This window comes from Panthera tigris, chromosome C1 (assembly GCF_018350195.1).
Source record: "Panthera tigris isolate Pti1 chromosome C1, P.tigris_Pti1_mat1.1, whole genome shotgun sequence".
NCBI classification, from domain to species: domain Eukaryota; kingdom Metazoa; phylum Chordata; class Mammalia; order Carnivora; family Felidae; genus Panthera; species Panthera tigris.
The window spans coordinates 41,164,121-41,187,923 of record NC_056667.1 but is presented as its reverse complement, the minus strand read 5'-3'; the positions used below and the strand labels follow the sequence as shown (position 1 = coordinate 41,187,923).

General features: G+C 37.6%; 1 protein-coding gene across 9 annotated transcripts in view; it reads right to left on the bottom strand.

The window, feature by feature from the left end:
• OSBPL9 (oxysterol binding protein like 9) overlaps positions 1-23,803 on the bottom strand; it is a 194,810-nt gene that overhangs the window by 57,861 nt on the left and 113,146 nt on the right. For 6 of the 9 annotated variants that reach the window (XM_015535319.2, XM_042997150.1, XM_007077216.3 and 3 more), the window contains one exon: positions 21,173-21,249. In XM_015535319.2, coding sequence (XP_015390805.2) covers positions 21,173-21,249 — 77 coding nt within the window. The other 3 variants (XM_042997151.1, XM_007077221.2, XM_042997152.1) reach the window with 3 other exon arrangements.

The window sequence follows — 23,803 nt, the reverse complement described above, 5'->3', positions numbered from 1 at the left end:
AACTAACAGGTTCAGTTTTTGCTAAAGCTGTTAAAAGTGTCATAGAAAATTACCCTAATTTAGTTTAATTGTGGTCACAAATCTATCAAGATGGTCTAAAACATAACTAGAATATATCAGGACAGGACTCAGTGTTGTTCTCAACTGTATCCAAGGCCAGTGCTTGGTTTGTAGAGGTGCTCAATAAAAATTTTGCAAATGAAGGAATTCTGAAATGTCCCTACCTGTTAGCATTTAAACATAAAAAGTAATCAAAGAAATTATAAATCAGCGTTATCATGAAAAAAGCATAAATAACTTGTTTACTCTAAAGGATTTATTATTTTACAAGAACGGAAGCTGGCTTTTTTATGGCTAGGTAAAACTTCTTAAATAAAAAAAAGAAGTAACAGATAAGACACTGTATTATACAGGCAGTACAAAAAACAAGACCAGGCAGGGGCACCTGGGTGGCTCAGCTGATTGAGCGTCCAATTCTTGGTGTCGGCTCAGGTCATGATCTCATGGTTTGGTCCGTGGGATCAAACCCTGTGTCGGGCTCTCCAATGGCAGTGCAGAGCTGCTTGGGATTCTCTACCTCTCTCTCTGCCCCACCCCCAATTCATGAACCCACATGCTCTCTCAAAATAAATAAACTAAAAATAAAAACAAACAAAAAACAAGACCAGGCAATGACAACTGACTTACCCCTCTAAAACCTCATTCTTCTTATGCCAAATCTTCTCACAAGCAGTTTTACACATGCAGGTATCCCCTGATCTTTCAAAAGTCCACCTTACCACTTTGCTTTCACAAAAGACCTTCATCAGTACTTATTTTCACTAACCAAAAGATATCTGAAGAGGATATCTGCTTTTATGAAAAAAGGCACAAAGCAAAAACAGCATTCAACATTTGTTTTGCAGCAAGCTGTTAGAGGCAGCAAATACCACAATCAAGAATGGCACCACCAAGCTCCTTCTCTGGGAACTACACTCAGCATCTCAGCCATTATGCTGCCACAGCTTGAACTGTATCTGTGAACATTTGTGCTTTATCTAAATTTCTTGAGCATCCATTAGCAAGACGACCTAAAGTGTCAGAAAAGTCTGAGAGGTTATTTTTGGGGTCTAAGATCCTTCAGAAATCTTTCCACTTAAATTTATGGTAATTGCTTCTTCACTTTACACCATTTTGACTTAGGAAAGATTTCATAAGAACACTCTAATTTCAAAAAGCTGAGGAAACCTATACCGTTCTAGGGTTGGAATTCAGTGTTACAATAATGATTTATTCATTGGGTATCTTTTTTGACTATGGCACTGTGCTAGATGCCAAGATGAATCAGATGTAGACCGTGCCCTAAGAGTTTCAAATCTGTAAGAGAAGATAAACATCTGTCTACAAATAATTGATTCAAACGTGGTTAAATAAGTGTTATGAGAAAAGTGCTAAGAGATCAGAGGGGAAAGTTGAGAGGATAAGAAAGGTTTCACAGAGGTAGCACTGTGAAGTACAAGATTTGGACTGACATGTGAGGGGGAAAGTATTATAGCAGTGGCCAGAGGCAGGAAACATCATAATGAAATGGAGTATTTGAACTTCTCTTCAATGATGGGGCTATAGAAATGAGAGCAGGGTTAAGTAAACTAACAAGGGATGCTGGACCCAGGAACGAGGAACAGCAGGAAGCCTTCACCACCTCAAGCCTAAAGGAACAAGGAAGGAAACATTACCTAGGATGAACTGGAGGAGGAGCTAATCAAAGGACACTCTAACATAGTCCATAGCCACAGCCAGAAATGCATCAAAACAGAGTAGCAAGAGGAATAAAGACCCCAAGAGCTCTCTCTTTTCCTCCTTCCATCGTCTGTCACTACCTCCCATTCCCACTGGCTAACCCCAACCAGAATCCAAAGGAAAAAGAGCCTCAGGTGACACAGGCTGTAAAGGTCAGCCTTCCTGAGCAAAGAGCAAAGAAGGGCAAAGAATCAATCTGCAGGAAAATGGAAAATAACCAGAAAAGGCATCCTTAGACTCAGGGGCTAGCATAAGCATAGAGAGGCTATAAAGAGAAGGAGGCCAAATGAGGGACAATATGCTCTGGAAGGAGAACATGTTTTTCAGATTCAGATGCTGAATCTGAAAAGAAATCAAAATTAGTGGCTTCACTGGAAAAATTACTAGGGTTTGGGGAGGTAGGAGAGCAAAGGATGGAGAACAGCAGCAGCAGGTTAGCACTCTGGTTCTCTCTATAGTCAAAAGAGCAAGAATCATAGGACTCTAGGCCTAGTTAATCTAGTCTCTAACTGTGACCTTGGGCTAGTCCTTTGGCTTCTCTGAAACTATTTTTTCCACTATAAAAATAGGTAGAGGTTGTGTTAAAACATTAAGATCCCTTCCAACTCTAGGAGCCTGTAAAGCCAGTATCTCCAGGTAAATAAGCATGTTCATCAAGTGAGTAAATAACCCTTCTGCACTGGAAAAACCTGGAGTCCACTTATTTACTTTTATAAAAAATTAATTTCGTTTAAATAAAGACAATAAGAACTTGTAGGTTCCAACTGCAGCCAAGTCCTGCACAATACAACAAAGAATGTTAAAATAAAAGCAGACTATCATTTAGTATAACCTTGAAACTGAGTAAGACCAATGTAACCAGATTTTAAAACATGCTTTGGAATGCAGAGAATGCAAAGAAACAATGGAGTAAGCAGAATAAGTTGACTAAAGTGGCACATTTTGGAAAAAACAAAATGAGGTGATAAAATATAGCGAAGAAGCAAAGTTCTTAAAGGTGTCTTCAGAAATAAATGAACTCCAATGTAAAGTCTTTGTCTCTCTCTCTCTCTCTCTCTCACACACACACACACACACACACACCTGGGAACAATTTCTTCATGACACAGATATTCAATGAATATGCTATGTGCCAGGTACTATCATGGTCTCCAAAGGACATCTTTAAGGACAATACAGAAAACAGCAAATATAATTAATCATTACCTAATCTTCTGGAATGAGCTCAAATTTCACCCCTTCCAAGCAACATACTCTGACTTCCTACGATACTAACTACCATAGAACTAATTAGTGCTGGTACTGTAATCAGTATTCTTCAAAATACATCAGAGATCATACAGACTGGGGGGCAGAGGGAGTTTGCCTAGGAATCTGCTCACCATTTATAACACTGTTTCTAAATATTCTCTCTAATCCTGTCTCTCAGAAGTGGCAGCAACTAGGGAGCTTGGTGACTTAGGAAATATTTCTACCTCACAGGGGATAAAGCTAAGTTTGAGTTTGCACACTTAGGACATCGTTAAGTCATAAATTTTGACCATGTAACAAGCATTCATTGAGCACCTACTATGTGCCAAGCACTGGACTACAGACAAAGGCCCTGGGGATACAAAGATGAGTAAAGACCTTTGACCTCTGGAGGTCAGGGTGTAATGCAAGAATCAGACATGTGAACAAAAAATCTACAATACAATCCAATGAAGGCTCAAATACAGAGATATTAACAAAGTGCTATAGTGGCACACAGACAAAGGACAAGAGTAACTCTAACTGGCTCTGTCTGAAGGAAGACCTCAGAGAAAAAGTAAGATGTGAGCTGTAAGTGAAAGGAAGAACTGGAGGTTTATCACTTGCTAGAATTCTAAGCAATTATAATTCTAAGCAAGAGGGAAAGGCTGTTTAAGGACAAAGAGCTGAGAGGCTAAGTCATGTTCTAAATAATTAACAGTTCACAGTGCTGGAGTGGATAACTTGGGTAGAGCACCTGCAGCTAGCTAAGTTGAGACTAAAGAGAGATAAATTAGGACCAGGCTGTGAAGGGCCTTGGACCTGACAGACAGCTGACTTTGGCAAAATGGATTCAAAACAGATTTTTAAGCACCGATGGCTGAGTCTGATCTGATTAGGGATAAATAATGTGAGGAGAGGGAAGACTAGTTAGAAGGTTTTGCAAAAGTCTAGGTAAGAGATGATGAAAGCCTAAATTAAAGCATTATCATGTGGGAAAACAAGGACAAATCCAAGAGATATTACTAACGCAAATTTAACAGGATCTGGTGACTGGACATGAATAAGGAAGATGGAAAACAGCTTTAAATGACTAATTACCTATGTATGGTGGAACTTCAATTAATTAAAATATTTAGGGAGAGGGCAGGGCGCCTCAGTGCCTCAGTCAGTTAAGCATCTGGTTAAGCTCAGGTCATGATCTCACCGTTAATGAGTTGGAGCCCCACATCATGCTCTCTGCTATCAGCACCGAGCTGATCCTCTTCGGATCCTCTGTCACACTCCCCACACCATCACCCCCACACCCTCTGTGCTCTTTCAAAATAAATAAACTTTAAGATATAAATAAATAACATATTTAGGGAGACTTAGTTGGCTTAATTATATATTCACGCTAAGAACTATTCTTTCAAACATAACCTTTGTTTAAATCTTTATTGAAAAACCTTGCTAAATATAATAGGCTAACTACATTAAAACTGTCTTTTTCTATAGAATCCACATAAACATCAGTTATCATTCCATACTACAAAGTCTAGGCACTGATAGAACTCAACATATCGCAGGGGATGCCCTAGAATTTGCTTTCAGAATAAAAGCCTGGTATTATCTTTCTCAAGCAACAGACTGCACACCATGCAACAGCCTGATTTTCCAATCAGCAGAATATGGCTGGATCATGATGCTCCTTCCTGGTTGAATCAAACTTAAACTCCCTGATATGATCTTCATATCATCTGGGGATGGCTGAGTGATTAGATTATTACTGAATACAATCTTTTTGCATTAAAAAAAAATCCACCTAGAACTTTAGAAATATCAAAATGGATGTGACCAAGAGCCTTTGCAGCTTAGTATTTATTGAGAGGCACTTCAAGCATAATGCCATCTCTGTCAAAACCAAACTCAGGACACTTGGAAACAGATGTGGCTTGTCTGTGATATTCCTTATTTCTCATTTAAGCTCTCAGACTAAAAGTCCGAGTTTTGGTGGTTTATATTTTCCCTGAGTTAGGGAAGGTAATATATTATTTTATTTAAGTTGTCTCTTGCTAAGCTGCACAAAAAATGAAAGCTAAAAAATTTTTTTTGAGAAGATGAAAGATGATGATCCTAATCCTTAAAGGGTTTTATCACTTAATTCAACACAGGCAATGTTCTGAGAAATGATTCACAAACAGTGTTTGAAATTTTCCAATTTAAATATCACTACAAAAGCTCTTAAAACTGCAACTACATGCCTAAACTTCTCCACTGAATAGTAGAAATAATTACTTGATTGGTTTTTAATTTCCTGAACACAGCTAAAAGTAAACAATTTAACGGACAAGCAAAACCAAATGTTACTTCAAATTAGCAAAAAGTTTTCTGGCTCAATACAGCTCTTTCATAACAAAAATACTTGTGAAGTACGGTATGAATGCTGAAAAAATTGCATGATTCAAACATGCTTTTTACCCTATTCATTATATTCAACTTTGCATTACTGAGTTGTGCTAAGAACCTAAACCTTTACCTCCAGTTTTTCTGAGAACCCCACATTACTCCAAAGTTTTTAATTTTTTGTACAAGCTACCAAATAAGAATAAAAACACTCCCTCCCCCCCCCCCCACTCACAAATAATAGCACCTATAATTATTACACACAAAAAATACTAGGCCAGGCTAAAAGAACAACAGGGCCAAAAATAAAATGTTTGGCCTGCAACTGGAGATTCTATTAATGGGCAACTGGTCAAAATTAAGCTTTCACACTACGAGAAAGCTTAACTTTTGTGTTTATATCTTGAGAGAGCTTTCGAAAAGGAAAGTGAGTTCCACAGAAATGAGAAAAAGAGGAAGAGATACCCTCCAGTATGGTTTGGTGGCGAATGACCTCTCTGTGGAACAAGAAGCCCCTAGCCTCACCCTCCAACCCATCTCAGCCGAAGAAGTGAGGAGAGCTCCCCGAGAAGAGAGGGCCTCGGTGGCCACGTCGTCCTACTCACCCCAGAGGGCAGCGGAAAGGAGGCGGGGAGAGAGCGACATTCGCGCCCACGGCCCGGCCCGGACAGGCAGCAGGGACCCCGGGGACTCAGGAGTGGGGGCCGGCCCCTTTCCCAGACCCTCTGGGTCTACTCACTCCGCAAGTGGCCAGCAAGAAAGCCATTCGCCAAGGCCCCCGCCCTCTGTGCCTCCAGAGGAGGGAACGAGGTGCCGCTTCCAAGCACCCCTTTTCTCTCCCCCAGTCCGTATCCCCCAGAATGCGGTGAAGTCTCTCCTCTCAGGTTCCGCCAGTCCCCCGGGACACCCCTTTAACCGCTCCCCCCCCATTCTTGCCCCGCCCCCCGCCCGGGCCTAAGGGCCGCACCGATTGGCTGGCCCTGGCGGCTCCTGGCAAAGAAACCCCTGGCGATTGGCCATAGGTCACCTGCTGTAAAAGAGGTGAGCGGCTGATGATTGGCCGTTAGGCCAATTTTGGGTGGAGAGGCGAGAGGGAAAGGGCTACTCACGGGAGGGACGGGCAGCTGCGGTGGGCACCGGAGAGCCTGCCCCCCTGCCTTCCTGCCCAGACCCAACCCCTGCTGCTTCCTCACGGAGCCCAGGGTCCCCCTCGGGGGCTGTAAGCTGGGAACCCAAGCCTGCTGCAGGACCTATGTTTCGAGACGTGCAGCTGCTGCCAGCTGAGCCCACGCACTCCTTAGGAAACGGAGGTCACTGCTCAAGGGAGCTGGGCTTGGCTTGAGAACTTCAGCCCCAGGAATTCCCATAACGTGGCGACTGGAGAAGAACTTACCGACGAAAAACTGCTCCACCTACACCCACCGACTTCTAGTTTACTATCTAAAAATCTGGCAGCTGTGGAACCAAGTTTCATCTCGCTGCTTTTGCTTACTTCCGCAAAGTTGTTTGTGTCGCGTGGGGGGGGGGGGTTGGGGGGAAGGAGTTGAGGGGAGGAAAAGATACTTCATCAGTAAACAAAAGCGTGGGTGCCTGTTTTATTAATACAGGAAACATCGTAGGCCTGTTATGCCACAGCTCCATAAGGAATGTAGGTGGCTTGTGAAGATGCTTCAAGAAACTAAATGGCATAACTTCAAATTAGATCAAAAGTTCGAATTTAGAGGACCTTAACAGATAATTATCCAAAATGCAGGGAATCACAGACATAAATGATTAACTTACTGCTCCGGAGGACAATCTCCTTTTCTTTCCCTTACTATTTTTCTTTCTGGTTATTTATATATCTGCAACTACTAAATTCCTAAGCATCTTAATTTTTCTAGCTCTGTTGCTATCCCCTACAACTAGCATAGTGTGCCCTGCACAGAAGGCGCAATAAATGCTTGCTGCACTCAATGTTAAAGATACGTACAGTTTAATGTAAATTTTTTTTCCCAAAATGCCCACTACCAAACACAATCTCTTTTTCCCAAACCCATGCTTCAAAACCCTGGTCTTCCAGTACTCCCTCTATATCAGTAAACGATAACCACTACCATCCACTCTAATATGCAAACCATAAACTGGACAGTCCATGTTGCCTCTCTCATTCCACCTTCAATCCATCAAGTTCCATCATTTTTACCTCCCCAATACATTCTCAATTATGCCCACCTCTCCCCATTACCACCACTCGGTTATAGGTCTGGGCCTTTTGCAATAAACTTCCTGAATCTACCCTAGCTCCTCCAATTCAGTCTTAACACTATAGCCACAGTAGTTGGTTTTCAAAGCCAATTTAATTACCCCCTCCTCACCCCCTACCACAACCAATTAAAGAACTTCAACTGCTTTCCAATGTGCTTAGGATACAATTCAGTCTCTAACAATGGCTTACAAAGTTTAGCTCTACTTACACCCTTAGTCCATTTTACACCTTCCACTCCTTCATTTTTTGCATTTCACATAATGACCTTTTTCAAGTTTCTTCAATTTGCCATGGACTTTCCAAGTTCATAGCCTTGGAGCAGGCTGTTACTTCTTTTACACTTATCCACTTGACACAAATCTTCAATTTACTGCTATTCATCATCTTATCCTCCCCACCTATGTGAATTCCTATTATGTTCTCATGGCCCCTATAACTCTCCTTTACAAAACTTATCACAGCTATAATTTTACATGTATTTGAGTTACTCTTTTTAATTACATAAAATACTCTTTTTAATTACATAAAATGAGATAATTTACATAAAATAAAACATCTATTTTAGATGTACAGTTCAACATATTTTGATAAATGTATACATACATGTAATCACAATTAAGACACAGAATATTTCTATCACCCCAGGATTTCCCTTAAGCCCCTCAAGCAGTCAATCCCACCAACCACTGCTCTATTTGCATTATTCTTTCATTAATGTTCATGTTTACCACTAGACTGTAAGCTTAATTAGGCAAGGATCTATCTGATTTGGTTCAACATTATATCTTCAATATTTAGCCATATGCCTGGCACATATTAAATGCTTAATAATGGATTTTCTATGTTAATAGATTATGAAAATAAACATCAATTGTATGATAAATATCAAACCATAAGCAGTGATGTAGAAAAATACATGAATTTTGCCAGATGGACAAGGTCAATGTCTAGCAACTTTCACTAACACCCTTTAACATTTTCCTTTAATATCTGCCTTTAGCAGTTTTGTGCTTGAGCAGCCCAAAGTATGTAATTCAATATTGGCTGATCCAACAGTTCTCCAGGGGAAAAAAGCCTCCATCTCTAATTCTATGTACTGTACTGTTTAACCCCATAAGAGACATAATACTTATTTATATCTTTCTTGCTTACCAGGTCCATCATGTGCTTATGTCTTATCTCCCCAACTAGACAGAAAGACCCATGGTGTCATCAGTGACTTCATATTTAACAGTGTCTATCAAAGTGTCACACTTTTTTAAAAAGTGTTCTCCAAATCTACCACCACCATCATCATCATCATCATCATCATCATCATCATCGGTCAGTCATTTCAAAATATAATGCACTATCATTTTTGACAATATAGGATAAATAGTAAAGTTCTAGTAAGATTTTAGTGGACCTGATTATCATTAGTTTTTTTTTTATTAATAAGCTGAAGTATTAAGATTAGGGGTAATGGCAATAGAATATATGAGTTATGATGGTCTCTTAAAACAATTGAGTTTTCTTCTACTGTGTGTGTGTGTATAAAACTCTACATTCTAGTTACACATTTAAAGAGGCCACAGCTACAATCCAAAGTCTACCCGTTCATCTAGTTTCATGCTAGAGATAACTATTTGTTACATATAGTTCTCACTTTCCTAATCCTAGCATAAAGTTAATGTGCATGAAAGATGTACTATTTAAGATGAAAAATAATTACGTGATACAGGGCAACTTGACCCACTTTATCTCAAGAAACTAGAGGACTCATAAGCAAATTTGGCTACTCAAGTTGTTTTTTAAAACATCTACAAATTGGGGCACCTGGGTGGCTCAGTCAGTTAAGCATCCAACTTCAGCTCAGGTCATGATCTCACGGTTCATTGGTTTGAGCCCCGAGCCGGGCTCTGTGCTGACAGCTCAGAGCCTGGACCCTGCTTTGGATTCTGTGTCTCCCTCTCTCTCTGCTCCTCCCCCACTCACGCTCTGTCTCTCTCTCTCTCAAAAATAAACATTAAAAAAAAGTTTTAAAAAATCTACAAATTATTTCAGAAGAAAGTTAAGGGACCAATGCCTTAAACCCATATATAGCAATGGATTTCCAATGTATGCATAAAAAAAAAGTCTTCAATACTTATCTTTGAACTACATAACTAAGGCTATTATGTGATTAAATTAGTACTTCTGTTTTTGTTCGAGATAAAGAAGAATACAATAGGATGAATAAGGAGTACAAAAAACAACCTGAGAAAAATAAAAACACAAAGATTCAGGGTGAGGGGGTCTTTCAAATGGCAAGAGGTCAAGCAAAAAATAGGCCAATTTTACCTACAGCTATTAAGATGAAAAGAAAATTTTAACCATACAGAATTCATCCACTACTTTCAAAAATATTCTGCTAGAGGGCTCAATTATGTTTATGTATATATTACATTTATGTTCATAGTATATGAATATATACCTATGAATTTGCTTTGCAACTCAGGCCAAATGATTGGAACAGGTAACATTAAGAGACAACTCTTGGAAGAAGGACATGCAGCTCCACTATTTAACCAGTATCCAAAAGTCTCAAATTTCCACATAGAAACTTTGGTCATATGGAATCGAAACACCACTTGCCATATGGTAGAAGCAGTCTATACTATCTCGTGACCACGGTGACCATGTTCCAAAAGTTTATTTTATTTGCAATTCTCAGTGCATTATCAAACAGAAGAATTATTTGGTTCAAGGTTAGGAATAAACACCCTTTATAAACCACACAATGGCTATGATAGTGTACTGCCTTGTTCACCAATATATCTTTAGTATCTTCTTAACACAGGGACTGACATGTATTAGGTACTTAATAAATATCTGTTAAATGAATGAAATGCCAGGTATTATACTATGAAAATAGCAGTATAAACAACTAAAAAGGCTGAAAATGGCAAGTAAAGCAAGCAGAACAGAGAAAGCAGAGACAGAAGGCTGTTGTTTTACTGTATGAGCCCTTTAGTACTATTTAATTTTAAAAGCTTATATTAGGTACTAGTGCCCCAATTTTTACACATAAAATTCTGCAACTTGTAGATTTCATTAAAAACACATGAGTTGCTGGGGTGCCTGGGTGGCTCAGTCGGTTGAGCGTCCAACTTTGGCTCAGGTCATGATCTCATGGTATGTGAGTTTGAGCCCCACGTCAGGCTCTGTGCTGACAGCAGGGAGCCTGGAGCCTGCTTTGTTCGGACTCTGTGTCTCCCTCTCTTTCTGCCCCTCCCCAACTCATGCTCACTCGAGCTCTCTCTCTCAAAAAAAAAAAAAAAGACACATGAGTTGCCAAATTTGGTTAGAAGTACAAAGCTCCTTGCTACAAAATGGATGAGATGGCTTTGTATTATGTAATTACTCTTCTTTTTAAATGCTCCTGCTTTTATGCCCTCCAACTTTATGTAAAATTAGGAAGTTAACAAACTGTGTGTTCATCTCTAAAGAAAGGGTGTGGGAAACACTACTGCTTTTATTTTATATACTTCTACATATTTAAAAAAATTTTTAGAAGCATGACTTATGTCATTATTTTATTTTAATTTCAATTAAAATTGAAATTCTCATTTTTAATGAGAAATTCAATCCTCATTATTTTTATTTTCTACTTTATACTAGACTGAACTCTGTAAAGTCAAAGACAACACGGCACTTATTCACGATTATATCCTCTATAACTAGTACAGTGCATGGAATACATTAACTGTGTGGTATTTACCAAATGCATAACTTTTTTGTATTCTCCATATGTTCTGAAGTGAGGATGCACTATTTTTTTTTAATTTTTAAACCTTACTTTTATACAGAGAAGGCAGGAAAATATATAATAAATTCTAAAAGATTTCCATAAAAACACAGTTATGATAAATTTCTGGCAGTTAAAGGAATGACCTTCAGCAGCTATAAGACTGAATCATCTGTTCTTTTAATTTAAAAAAATTTTTTGAGAGAAAGCGCACACAAACACTAGTGCACGCAGGGGAGGCACAGAAGGAAAGGGAGGGAGAGAATCCCAAGCAGGCTCCACGCTGGGATTCAGGGCTCAATCTCACCACTGTGAGATCATGACCTGAGTTGAAATCAAGAGTCAATGCTTAACCGACTGAGCTACCCAGGCACCCCTGGACCATCTGTTTTTGTTTCCTAAGAGTTTAAGATAGATGGGCCATTGCTTGGACAATAGAACTGAAGAAAATCATGAATCCTAGAATCCTAAATGCCAATTTGGGAGCCAGAGATTATCTACCCTCAGTAATTGCAATGACTATGGAAACAGCCCTTAGGGAAATTTTTCTTTGTTATAGGAAACCCAAGTAACTGGCTACTTCTCCATACCACTTCACCTATGGAAAAGGTGGACACATATATATTGCAATCATTTCCTTTGGGAAACAAAGAGTTTCAAGGGAGAAAAACAAAACACATCTATTTTTCTCCATGATACAAAAATAAAATCTAAGGTAGCAGGAGAAACACTACAATGCTGGTAAACAGAAACTTATATACTGAGAAATTGAAACATATGTTCAAAAAACTAATCTTCAAGTGAAGTAGCTTAACACCTAAGAATAGTACTCAAAAGATTTCTATTAATTGTAGCTACCCAGTAAGACACATGAGACATTACAGAAAAGAGGGTAGAATTAAGGTATCCTAATACTAAAGATTAGTTTCTCAGCTACTATCCCAAATTATACCTTAAATACAAAATTTGGCAGGTATGTAATTGACCGAAGTATCTAATTTTGAAAAAAGCCTTCATAATGGCTCTATAATGGTTCTGTTATTTTTCAGCTTCAATAATGATTTGCAATCTGAATTCTATCACATTTTCCTTATGTATAATTAGGTTTTACCCACAGATTCAATGGCATTTCTGGTGAGGTTTCTACTAGCCCTCTCTATTCCCCTCAGCCATATTCTTACACAAGGTATCATGTCCTTTCTAGGGGCTTGAGATCAAAGCCAATGGATAATGAATGAACAGTAAAGGGCAAAAATTATAAAATTACAAGACAGTAGCAATGAAATTCCAATTTGATAACCACCTAAGATACAGTCTACAATGGCCTACATAAACCTATATAGACAAGGACAATTATAGCCCAATTTCTCAGACCAAACAACAATCACAGAAGCCATTTAGTATGAAAAAATTTTAAATATCAACTAATTTATAGCATAAATGTAAAAAAAATATAAAGGTCTATACTACTCAATTAAACATCTACATGAAGGTTTTTAAACTGGAATCTAAAAAAGTATCTACCACAATCTTCTATGTTTTCATTTTTTATATAACCTATATAAAACCTATATAGCCACAAACTGAATCATCTCAGTAACAACCTTAAATCCAAGTGGTACCAACTTATTTCATTGTTCATTTTGTTTATGATCAACTTGGCACCAAGTACTACTACTTGTCACAGAAGAGCCTTGACTATGAAAATGACACATTTTGTGAAGTGAAGGTCAAATAACCTCATAGGATGTGATGTACAAATGAAGGTTTCCCAGTAGTCAGAACAGAGAAAAGTGGCAAGATGACAGTTATCACAATCCACAGCAGTGTATACATGTCAAACTTAAAAAGATTCTATACCCTAACAGTCAGTACCATTTTCACATTGTAAGTAGTGACCCATTTTTACAAGGCAGTATCATTCATCACATTAAATAAATATTAATTTAGATTTTATTGCTTTGTATTTTGTTTGTATTTAACTTGCAATTTTCTTTTGGATGTATAAAATTTTAAATATAATAAGTTTATGCCTAGCTTAATTTTTGCCCACATTAAATAACATGATATATATAATACTTGAAACACTGGAATTTTGGGCTTGCAAGAGTTTTATTTTGTTTTTTTTTTCTAAAATAGGTCCTAGTTTACTGAAGATTATAAACCTTTTTTACATCTGTATGATATCCAGACAAGCTGCTATAATTCACAAAACTTTGCACAGTATAGGTAACACTGCTAAACCTACAGGATGTAGCATCCTATCTTCTTCCAGTGATCAATTCCTTGCTTGGCAATCTCTTGCATTTTGTCTGTACTAAAGCTTACTAGGGCAAATAAACTAAAAGTTTCCCTCCATTAATCAGTTTCAGCAAATATCCACTGAAGGATTCTTACAGGCTAAGAAGAGGGGAATAAGAAGCTCAACATCCCCTCTGGCCCCTCTTCAAGGAGTATCCTAATTTAGTTGGCTGTAAATACATGCAAAGATAACACAAGCTAACATACAAATTTAGAATGACTAATGGAAATTAAACTCCTATAGGAGTTGCAAGGAGAGAAGATTTTAATTGTCTTCTCACATCCTCAGACTACCCTAATTGCAATTTTAAGATACCCACAGAGGAGGGACACCTGGGTGGTTCAGTCAGTTAAATGGCTGACTCTTGCTTTCAACTCAGGTCATGACCTCACCGTTCCTGAGTTTGAGCCCCGCAGCAGGCTCCGCACTGACAGTGTGGAGGCTGCTTAGGATTCTCCCTCCCTCCCTCCCTCCCTCCCTCCCTCCCTCCCTCCCTCCCTCCCTCTCCCTCTCTCTCTCCCTCTCTCTCTCTCTCTCTCTCTCTCTCTCTCTCTCTCTCTCTCTGCCCCTCCCCTGCTCATGCGTGCTCTCTCTCAAGATAAGTAAATAAACTTAAAAAAAAAAAAAAAGATACCCACAGAGAAGCAGGGAAAACAGGAAAAGAGGAAAGATAGAAGGGAAAAGGTACAAGAGATGCTAGATGAATTTACAGTTAATCAGAATAAAAGGAAGAATGGAACTAATATTTATGAATACCTTCTACATACAAGGTATAATATATTAGAGATATTATAAATCTGAACACTTTATTGAGGCTTTATACTTACCTTTAAAGATCAGCTCAGACTTAAAAGAAATTAAGTACTTACTAACCCACATTATACAGCTAGTAAGAGGGCAGAGCCAGGACCCAAGTCTTGATAAGCCTAACTCTACAGATTTTCTACTATAATATACTGCTTCTTAAACCATATTCAAGTTAGACGGTGCCTAGTGGGCTAGGCACATAGGTGCTATGATAAAAATACTATCAAAAAGATAGGTTTGCTCTCACCTCATGAAACTTATAATCTCAAATGGGAGATGAATTAAACAATAATGTATTATTAAAAGAGATAATGCATGTAAAGCCCACATAGTTCCTGGCACATAAGAAATGCTCAAATATTAGTTGCTACTGTTATTACTACATACCAGAATGTTATATGGACCACAAAGGAGGGGAAATTACAGCAGAGGTTAAAGAGGTAAGAGAGTACTTTTTTTCCTCCATGTTTGGATATTTATTCAGCAACTAAATCAGCAGGTGGTTTCATGGAATAGATGTAAAATAAGGAGAAAAAGAAATTAATGTGTATTCCTTAGAATATGGGGACATGCATAACTGCTGAATTAGATATTTTCTTCCTATCTAATAAATTTGGGTGCCAGAAGTATGGTTAGAGCTATCCTAAGTCAGGGCAATGGAAAGGGGCCTTAGCAGGAGTGGCTGTTACAACTAGAGTTTGTTGTGTTAAAGATGCATGAGCTTCCCAGGGATCAGGTTAGTAAGGTAGAAGGATAATGGAATCCTCCTTAAGATGGCTACTTTCTACCACAATGAGACTCAGAATTAAGAATTAAAAGAATGTTAAATGTTCTGCCAAAAATAGAAACTGGGGTGTGAAGGGAGCAAGTGGTTAGTCGGAGAGCAAATAACAAAATGCCTGTGTCAATGAACTGTGTAGCATGGGATGTCCCAATGGGAGGATGTCCAAAGAATTCCCTGATGAACTCCAATTTATTTATTTTTTATTTTTTTAATATACGAAATTTATTGTCAAATTGGTTTCCATACAACACTCAGTGCTCATCCCAAAAGATGCCCTCTTCAATACCCATCACCTACCCTACCCTCCCTCCCACACCCCATCAACCCTCAGTTTCTTTTCAGTTTTTAAGAGTCTCTTATGCTTTGGCTCTCTCCCACTCCCAATTTAAAAAATCTAATATTTAGGCACGTGGCACACATAAGTCACCAGTCATATAAGACTTGGCCTATTTTTTTTCCTATACTCCCTTTTCATATCCTTGCCCTAACTCAGAAGGAAGACCTATGAAGAAGACAGAAGACAAGTGAAAAAAAATGAATCCTTTCCATTGTCCCAATAATACAAGTTCCTCAGTCCTCAGTTGGAGTTATCAGGCAAACTATGAGTTGAATAAGAAATTAAAGTTTTGTTACAGGGCTGAATTAGAATTTCTTAACCTAAAACAGTTTTAAAATCCAAAATAAGACTTATTCTTGTAACTGACCAGAAAGCTATGAATATGCTCAAGCTCAAGCAGTCAGACATGGGGAGGGAATATATGGCAGAGCAATTTTTTTTTTTTTTTTAGTGCTGGTTTCAGGAGTAGAATTCAGTGGTTCATCAGTTACATATAAAAGCCAGTGCTCATCACAAGTGCACTCCTTAATGCCCACCTCCCCTCCAGCAACCCTGAGTTTGTTCCCTATAGTTAAGTCTCTTATGGTTTGCCTCCCTCTGTTTTTATCTTATTTTTCCTTCCCTTCCCATATGTTCATCTGTTTCTTTTATTAAATTCCACATGAGTGAAATTATATGGTGCTTATCTTTCTCTGATTTATTTTGCTTAGCATAATACACTCTAGTTCCATCCACATTGTTGCAAATGGCAAGATTTCATTCTTTTTGATGCCTGAATAATATTCCACTGTGTGTGTGTGTATATATATATATACACACACATATACATACATATATATACATGTATATATACATATGTATACATATATACATACATATATATACATGTATATATACACATATGTATACATATGTATACATGTAAATATGTATACATATGTATATACATGTATATACATGTATATACATATATATACAATATACACATACACACATACATATGTGTGTGTGTGTGTGTGTGTGTGTGTGTGTGTGTGTGTGTGTGTCTTTTTTGTCCATTCATTAGCTAATGGACATTTGGGCTCTTTCCGTAATTTGGCTACTGTTTACAGTGCTGCTATAAACACTGGGGTGCATTTGCCCCTTCAAATCAGTATTTTTGTATCCTTTAGATATATACCTAGTAGTGTAATCATTGGGTCATAGGGTAGTTCTATTTTTAACTTTTTGAGGAAACTCCATACTGTTTTCCAGAGTGGCTACATGAGACTACTTTTTATTACAGTGATAAGAAAGAGATGAAATGAAGAGGTAATATGTGCATTGGGTCTTGAATGACTGGAATTAATCTTTCAGAGGCAAATTTGAGGACTAAGGATGGTGAGGACTTAGAGTAGCATGAGTAGAAGCATGGAACCAGAAAAGATTTCTATGCGGAGCATCAGATACATGTAGGATCAGCAGGTGGAAAGGTAGGTTGGGGTCAAATTAAAAAGAGACAGAAATCCCCTAATAAAGTTTTACTTCATCCTACAGGCAAATGTAAGTAATTAAAGGTTTTTCACAGTTATTGATACCTTAAGGTCTTTTATTAAAGGTGCTCTTTTATAAGATGAAGAGAATAAATTCAGGAATATTACAAGGGTACCAGAAATAGAGTTAGCAAGATGCAACTTACATGGTAGTCAAAGTGAGAAGAGGAGTATGAGCGATTCTATTAAAAAGAAAAGACACTGGGGTGCCTGGCTGGCTCAGTTAGTAGAGCATCCAACTCTTGATCCCAAGGTCATGAGTTCAAACCCTACAATGGGCATGGAGCCTACTTTAAAAAAAAAAAAAAAAAAAAAAAGGACAACACACACACACACACACACACAGTTTGGCAGGTGGGAAGTTATCACCTAAGAGGACTCTCAACTCTGAAACTTCAATGGCTCAGAGAGTAACACTGTCATTAACAGAAACAGAAAAATGGGATAAAGAGATGGGTTTGAGGAAGAAGGAGATGACAAGCTCAGATTTAGCCATGTTGAGGTTGAGTTCCAGGGGGACATCTAACTGGCAAAATCCAAAAGGAAAGAGTGTAGGACTAAAACCAAATATGAAAAGATATATATAAAAATGGGTGGATGAGAGGTAAGGAGAAGTCACCTACATAAAAGTTTTAGATGAATCCATGAAAATGTGAGGGCTACTGGAGGCAGAGGGAGTAAGGTCATAGTCTCAAAGGAAACATCATACATTCAAGAGGATGGATGTAGTATTAACTCTGAGAAAGTAAGCATATTTTTCTTTGAAATATGCAAAGCAGAGAAAGAAAGTATAGGTGAAATCACTAAGAACTATTGCAGTGAGACCTTTTTCTATAAAGAAGGGAGCAGGCTGTGTTAGATACTGCACACTTTAAAGATTTCACTGTGGGGATTTAATTGAAAATCAAGGAGTCAATAAGAAGACTGTTAAATAGAAATCCAATTACAGTTAGACAAAATTTAAATACAGCCATCTCAATTTTGTGACCCCTAATAGTACTAGAGGCTGACAAACCAAACAATGGGGGCCTTGGGGAATGGAAACCAGAATGGTACACAGCACAAAACATCAAGTGACAAAAAATTCTAAGGGTGATAGCAAAATCAGTGCTTGAGAAGCAGGCATAAGGTCTACATGGGAGGATGACATAAGCAAAATTAGGTATTAAATGGCCAGAAAAAACGAAGTAGAGCTCAGACCAAAATAAGAAAAGTTCAGAAGAAGTAAAGTGATAGAGGGTAAAGGTAAGAAAACTGTGGTCAAAGAGAAAACACTTTTAAATTCAATATTATGGAGGTAGTGCAGCCCTCAGTAACAACAAGGCCAAACCAGTATCACTTAATGGCTAAAGTAGAGATGAAATTCAATGGAAAAAGAAGACATGTAAAGCCTTTTCCTGTGACCATTTGCAAGAGAGTTCCATGAGTGCCTACTCCATAGTGCCTAATAGTACACTATACATCTCAAAGTACTTGATAAACAGCAATGGAAAAGCAACCTATACATCATCTGTTTCTTTATTAATTCTTTCAATTATTTTTCATCTAACTAACAGTTACTAAGCACTCTTTAGAATGTCAGTCAGGTACTGGGAGTAAAAATGGTGAGAGTAGTTGCTGTGTTAGTAATAGCAGCTAACATTTATCAAGTTCTCACTATAGCTAGGAATGATTACAACAAATTTGCATTTAACTAATTTAATCATCAAAACAACTCTATAAAGGTAGGTACTTTTATTGTTTTCATTTTATAGATGAGGACAGTGGAACTCAGACTAAGTTCAATGTAAAGAGTTAAACCTAAGTGGTAGCACTGGGATACAGACCAAGACATTCTGGCTCCAGAGTCAAGTTCTTCACCACACTTCACTATCTCTGGGAGGAAAATCTTTACTTTTTTGCCAATCAAATTAACATTTACTTACATATTTCTAAATGTCCTATCTTATGCATACATAAACTTTATTTAAAAATATATATTCTCTTGTATTACATGTATTTTAAAATATCAAAGCTATCAGAGTCTAAGACTTTAAAATTTTTCTTTTCTTCTTGTTACTTCTTCTAAGTGAAAACTCAGAAATTCCAAAAATGGATCAAACTAGGTACCCGGCCTTCAGGAGTCTGCATCCTAATTGGGGAAGCTGGAGTAACACATACTTTAAAAGATAAACAAAAAACAAAACAAACAAAACAAAACAAAACAAAACAAAATATATACATATATATATCATGAGGACTTAGTGAATTGTGCGACAAGTATGGCATTCGAAGGAAAGAGATCATTTTGAGTTTGGGGGATGGGTAGAAAGGGGTCAGTCAGGGGAGGATCCACAGAAGAGATCAGTTCTGAACTGGGCTTTAAAGAAAAGCCATGGTATATAAAAGCAGAGTGGAGGCAGATGGCATTTCAGAGAGGAGAGAAAACATAATGTGCAAGAATGTGGAGACCAGAAATGAAAAGATGCGTTCAGAGGAAATTAAGTAAACAGCAGCAGCACTCTAGTAAAAAGTTGACATAGAGGTATAATGGTAGAAATGTCTAGAAAGGCAAGTTGAGAACAGATCACAGAGGTACTTGAACTGAATGTCAGTTTCACCAACCACGGAGGGAATCTCATCGCCGCATTCAGGTTAATAGGATTCTTAAAACACTTGTCTTCCTACTGAATCACAAATTTCCTAAAATGATGTCACAGTCATTTATAAAACTGCCTAAAAGCAAGCCTTCAGAAATTATGAAATTGCTTTTAAAAAGCATAGCTCAAAGAATAACTTACAGATCTCCTAGTTCAACTCCATATTCATTCTTATAATCTCTTAATAGCCACATCCTTGAATAATGTTTTTTAAGCCTCTATTTGAACAGTTTCAGGTGATGGGGAGTTTCCACCTTGTAGGACCTGCAATGCCCTATATACCACTTTGTATAATCAAGCCAGTTCCTGGTACAGGACAAAAATCAGTAGAGAAAAAGAGTTATTAAATATCAGTTTTCTACAACTCAACCCTATAAATCAAAATAATTAAAACAAAATCCTCCAATGCCATAATATAAGCTCCTTCATTTAAGAATGAACTTGGAAAACTATCTGCAGTATGGTGGAGTAAACATTTGTTGTTTTTGTCATCTATCATCTTTTTTCCCCATTATGACTTTGCTTGGTGGGCACCATCTTCTACCCTATAAGCAATATGTTTCTGGTGAAGCAGGTAACAGCCCAGCTCCAGGAGTGAAAGATGTGACTGTGAAATTGTGATTGGTCAGGATTAAGAAAATGACTGGAGATAAGGTGATCAGTACTAATCCTATTGGTCGTACTATGGTCCAGAAAGAACAATAACCTTCTGTGGAATTGGGAGTTCCTACAATATTTTCCTGATAGTATGTTGTACATCTCAACAATGGGAGGCTGAAATTGCTACAACAAAAAGAACTTATCTAAAAATAAAGGCACTCCAGAAGAAATGAGGCCTAGAAATAGAAATGGTGGATTTGGGTCCTCATGACATTAAGTGCCTACTTCAAACCACATTTCAGCCAGATTTACATTTTTCTTAAACCCAATTTGTCTTTTTTTTCCTTTTACTTTCACCCCAAAGAGTACTACTTAACACATATGGTAACTGCCAAATCCAGTAACAAGAAAAGTAGGTCAACTCATCAGTACTTATGTATTATTATACATTACTGCATAATTTAGTTGTATCAATAACCAATCATAGATACTAAATTTAAAAATGATCTGGTACATATTAACACAGCATTTCACATTGAATATGGCCTTGAACTGTCTTATTTCTAAATAAAAATCAGTATTTTACCCCATAGAAAGCAGAAGAAAAGGAATATACCTTTACTAATATAACACTATAAAGGCAAGAATAAGCAACTCAGAAATAAGAAATTTTCATCATATCATATCACAGTTATTTTAAAAAAACAGAAAGTAAACAAACAAAAACTAACGAACTATCCAGAAGCTATGTAAAGACTCTTACTTGAAGCTGAAGAGTATGTCTAAGAATTGTTTCTTCTAAGGCATGGATCCACTTCTCTCGCTCATCAGCATCGCGAGCTGAAATAAAATATTATAAAAATTAAACTGCTAATTTCTACAAGATAGTTTCATGTTTTAAAGTAAAAATTTTAAACCTCAATACTAATAGGAGAGGTTTTAGTTGTGCCATTTTCTTAATAGGTCCATCTTCCTATCCTTTCTAAACATGCAATCCACTTGCAGCAATTTATAACAAAGGGAATAATTATGGTCAGTAATAGCAAGCTACACTTCACTGAGAACAACTAGAAAAGCTGGAAAAATTACTAAAAAATAATTGATTGGAGACAATAGAAAATAACAAGGTAATAAAGAAATAACAGGCCAAAGTCTAAAAGACAAACATCTAGAAGATAAGCCTTATATTGAAGGCCACTTTTCTCCTTATAAATTCCACCAAAGGAGTAGTAGACTGAGCAACGTACTTAAAAGCTTTGTCAGTATGTTTGGGCAGGAGCTGTATGGGAACTCTATGTATTTTCTGCTTAATTTTTCTATGAACCAAGAACCGCTTTAAAAAATAGTCTATTAAAAAAAAAAAAAAAGCCTTGTCAAGGCAAAAGTTGGAAACCAAGGCCCACCACCAGTGGGGTCTCTAGTAAATAAGTCATGCTTCAATTAGGGTGTCATGGGGCTACACTTAATAGAGGGATTAAGAATAAAACAATTAAATTAACTGCTCAGTTCTGAATGGCAAAGAAAAATCTTCATGCCCAAAATGGATTAAAACAACCCCATGTTATTAGTGACTCTAGGTACCTGGCTAACAAAAGCAAACAAAATCTTTTCTGTAGGAAGATAACATCATTTCAACTGCTGAATCATCTCTATAAATAATTTTTGATACAATGTCTAGCACATAAGTACAGATAGCCAAGTATACAAGGAGACAAAACTATACATTAATGAAAATCAAAAGACAATACAGGGGCATATAGGTGGCTCCGAAGGTTAAACATCCAGCTCTTGATTTCGGCTCAGGTCATGATCTCACAGTCTGTGAGCTCAAGCCCCCACATCAGGCTCTGCACTGATGGTGCAGAGCCTGCTTGGGATTCTGTCTCTCTCCCCCACTCACGCTCTCTCTCTTTCAAAATAAATAAATAAACTTAAAAAAACATAATCAGCAAAATTTAAAACTCAGTGGATGAGTTTAACAGCAGAATGAATCAACTAATGAGACAATTAGAGAAATGGAAGAGAGATCAGAAGAAACTTATCAGTATAAAAGACAGTAAGTCAAACAGAAAATATTTTCAAAAAGGTAAGCAGGGCGCCTGGGTGACTCAGTCGGTTAAGCTTCTGACTTCGGCTCAGGTCATGTTCTCACTGTTTGTGAGTTCGAGCCCTGCATCGGGCTCTATGCTGACAGCTCAGAGCCTGGACCCTGCTTTGGATTCTCTGTCTCCCTCTCTCTCTTCCCCTCCCCCACCCACGCTCTCTTTCTGTCTCTCAAAAATAAATAAATGTTAAAAAAAATTTTTTTTTAAAGCTAAGCAAGCAATTGAGCTAAACTCTCAAACAATGCTAGCCAAAAGACAACAGAGTACTATATTTAATGGATAAAAGAAAATAGCTTCCAATCTAGAATTTGGTGAACGTCCTTCAGGAACTAAGATGAAATAAAGTCATTTTCAGACCAAAAAAACTAAAAATTTGTCACCAGCAGACACTCATTAAAGAAAATTTGAGGGGCACTTGGGTGGCTCAGTCAGTTGAGAATCCGACTCTTGATTTCAGCTCAGGTCATCATCTCACAGTTTGTGAGATCAAGCCCCATGCCAAGGTCTGCCCTGACAATGTGGAGCCTGATTGGAATTCTCTCTTCCCCGCCCCTCTCTCTGCCCCTTCCTCTCCCTCCCTCTCTCTCTCTCTAAATAAACTTAAAAAAAAAAAAAGAAAAAGAAAATTTGGAAAGGTATTCTCCATGCCTACATGGATAATGTCTGATGGAAGGTGGTAGAAGCAGGAAAGAATGGAGTCACAAAAATGGTAAGTATATTAAACCATAAGAAACCTAGGAATAAACCTAACCAAAGAGGTGAAAGACTGGTACTCTGAAAACTATAAAACACTGATGAAAGAAATTAAAAAGGACACAAAGAACTGGAAAGACATTCCATGCTCATGGATTAGAAGAACAAATATTGTTAAAATATTTACACTACCCAAAGCAATCTACACATTTAATGCAATCCCTCTCAAAATACCATAAGCATTTTTCACAGAGCTAGAACAAACAATCCTAAAATTTGTATGGAACCACTAAAGACTCTGAATAGTCAAAGCAACCTTGAAAAAACAAAGCAAAGCTGGAGGTATCACAATTCTGGACTTCAAGTTATATTACAAAGCTGTAGTGATCAAACAGTATAGTATGGTACTGGCATAAAAACAGAAACATAGATCAGTGGAACAGAATAGAAAAGTCAGAAATGAACCCACAACTATATGGTCAATTAATCTTTAACAAAGCAGGAAAGCATATCCAATAGGGAAAAGACAGTCTCTTCAACATATGGTGTTGGGAAAACTGGACAGCAACATGCAAAAGAATGAAACTGTACCACTG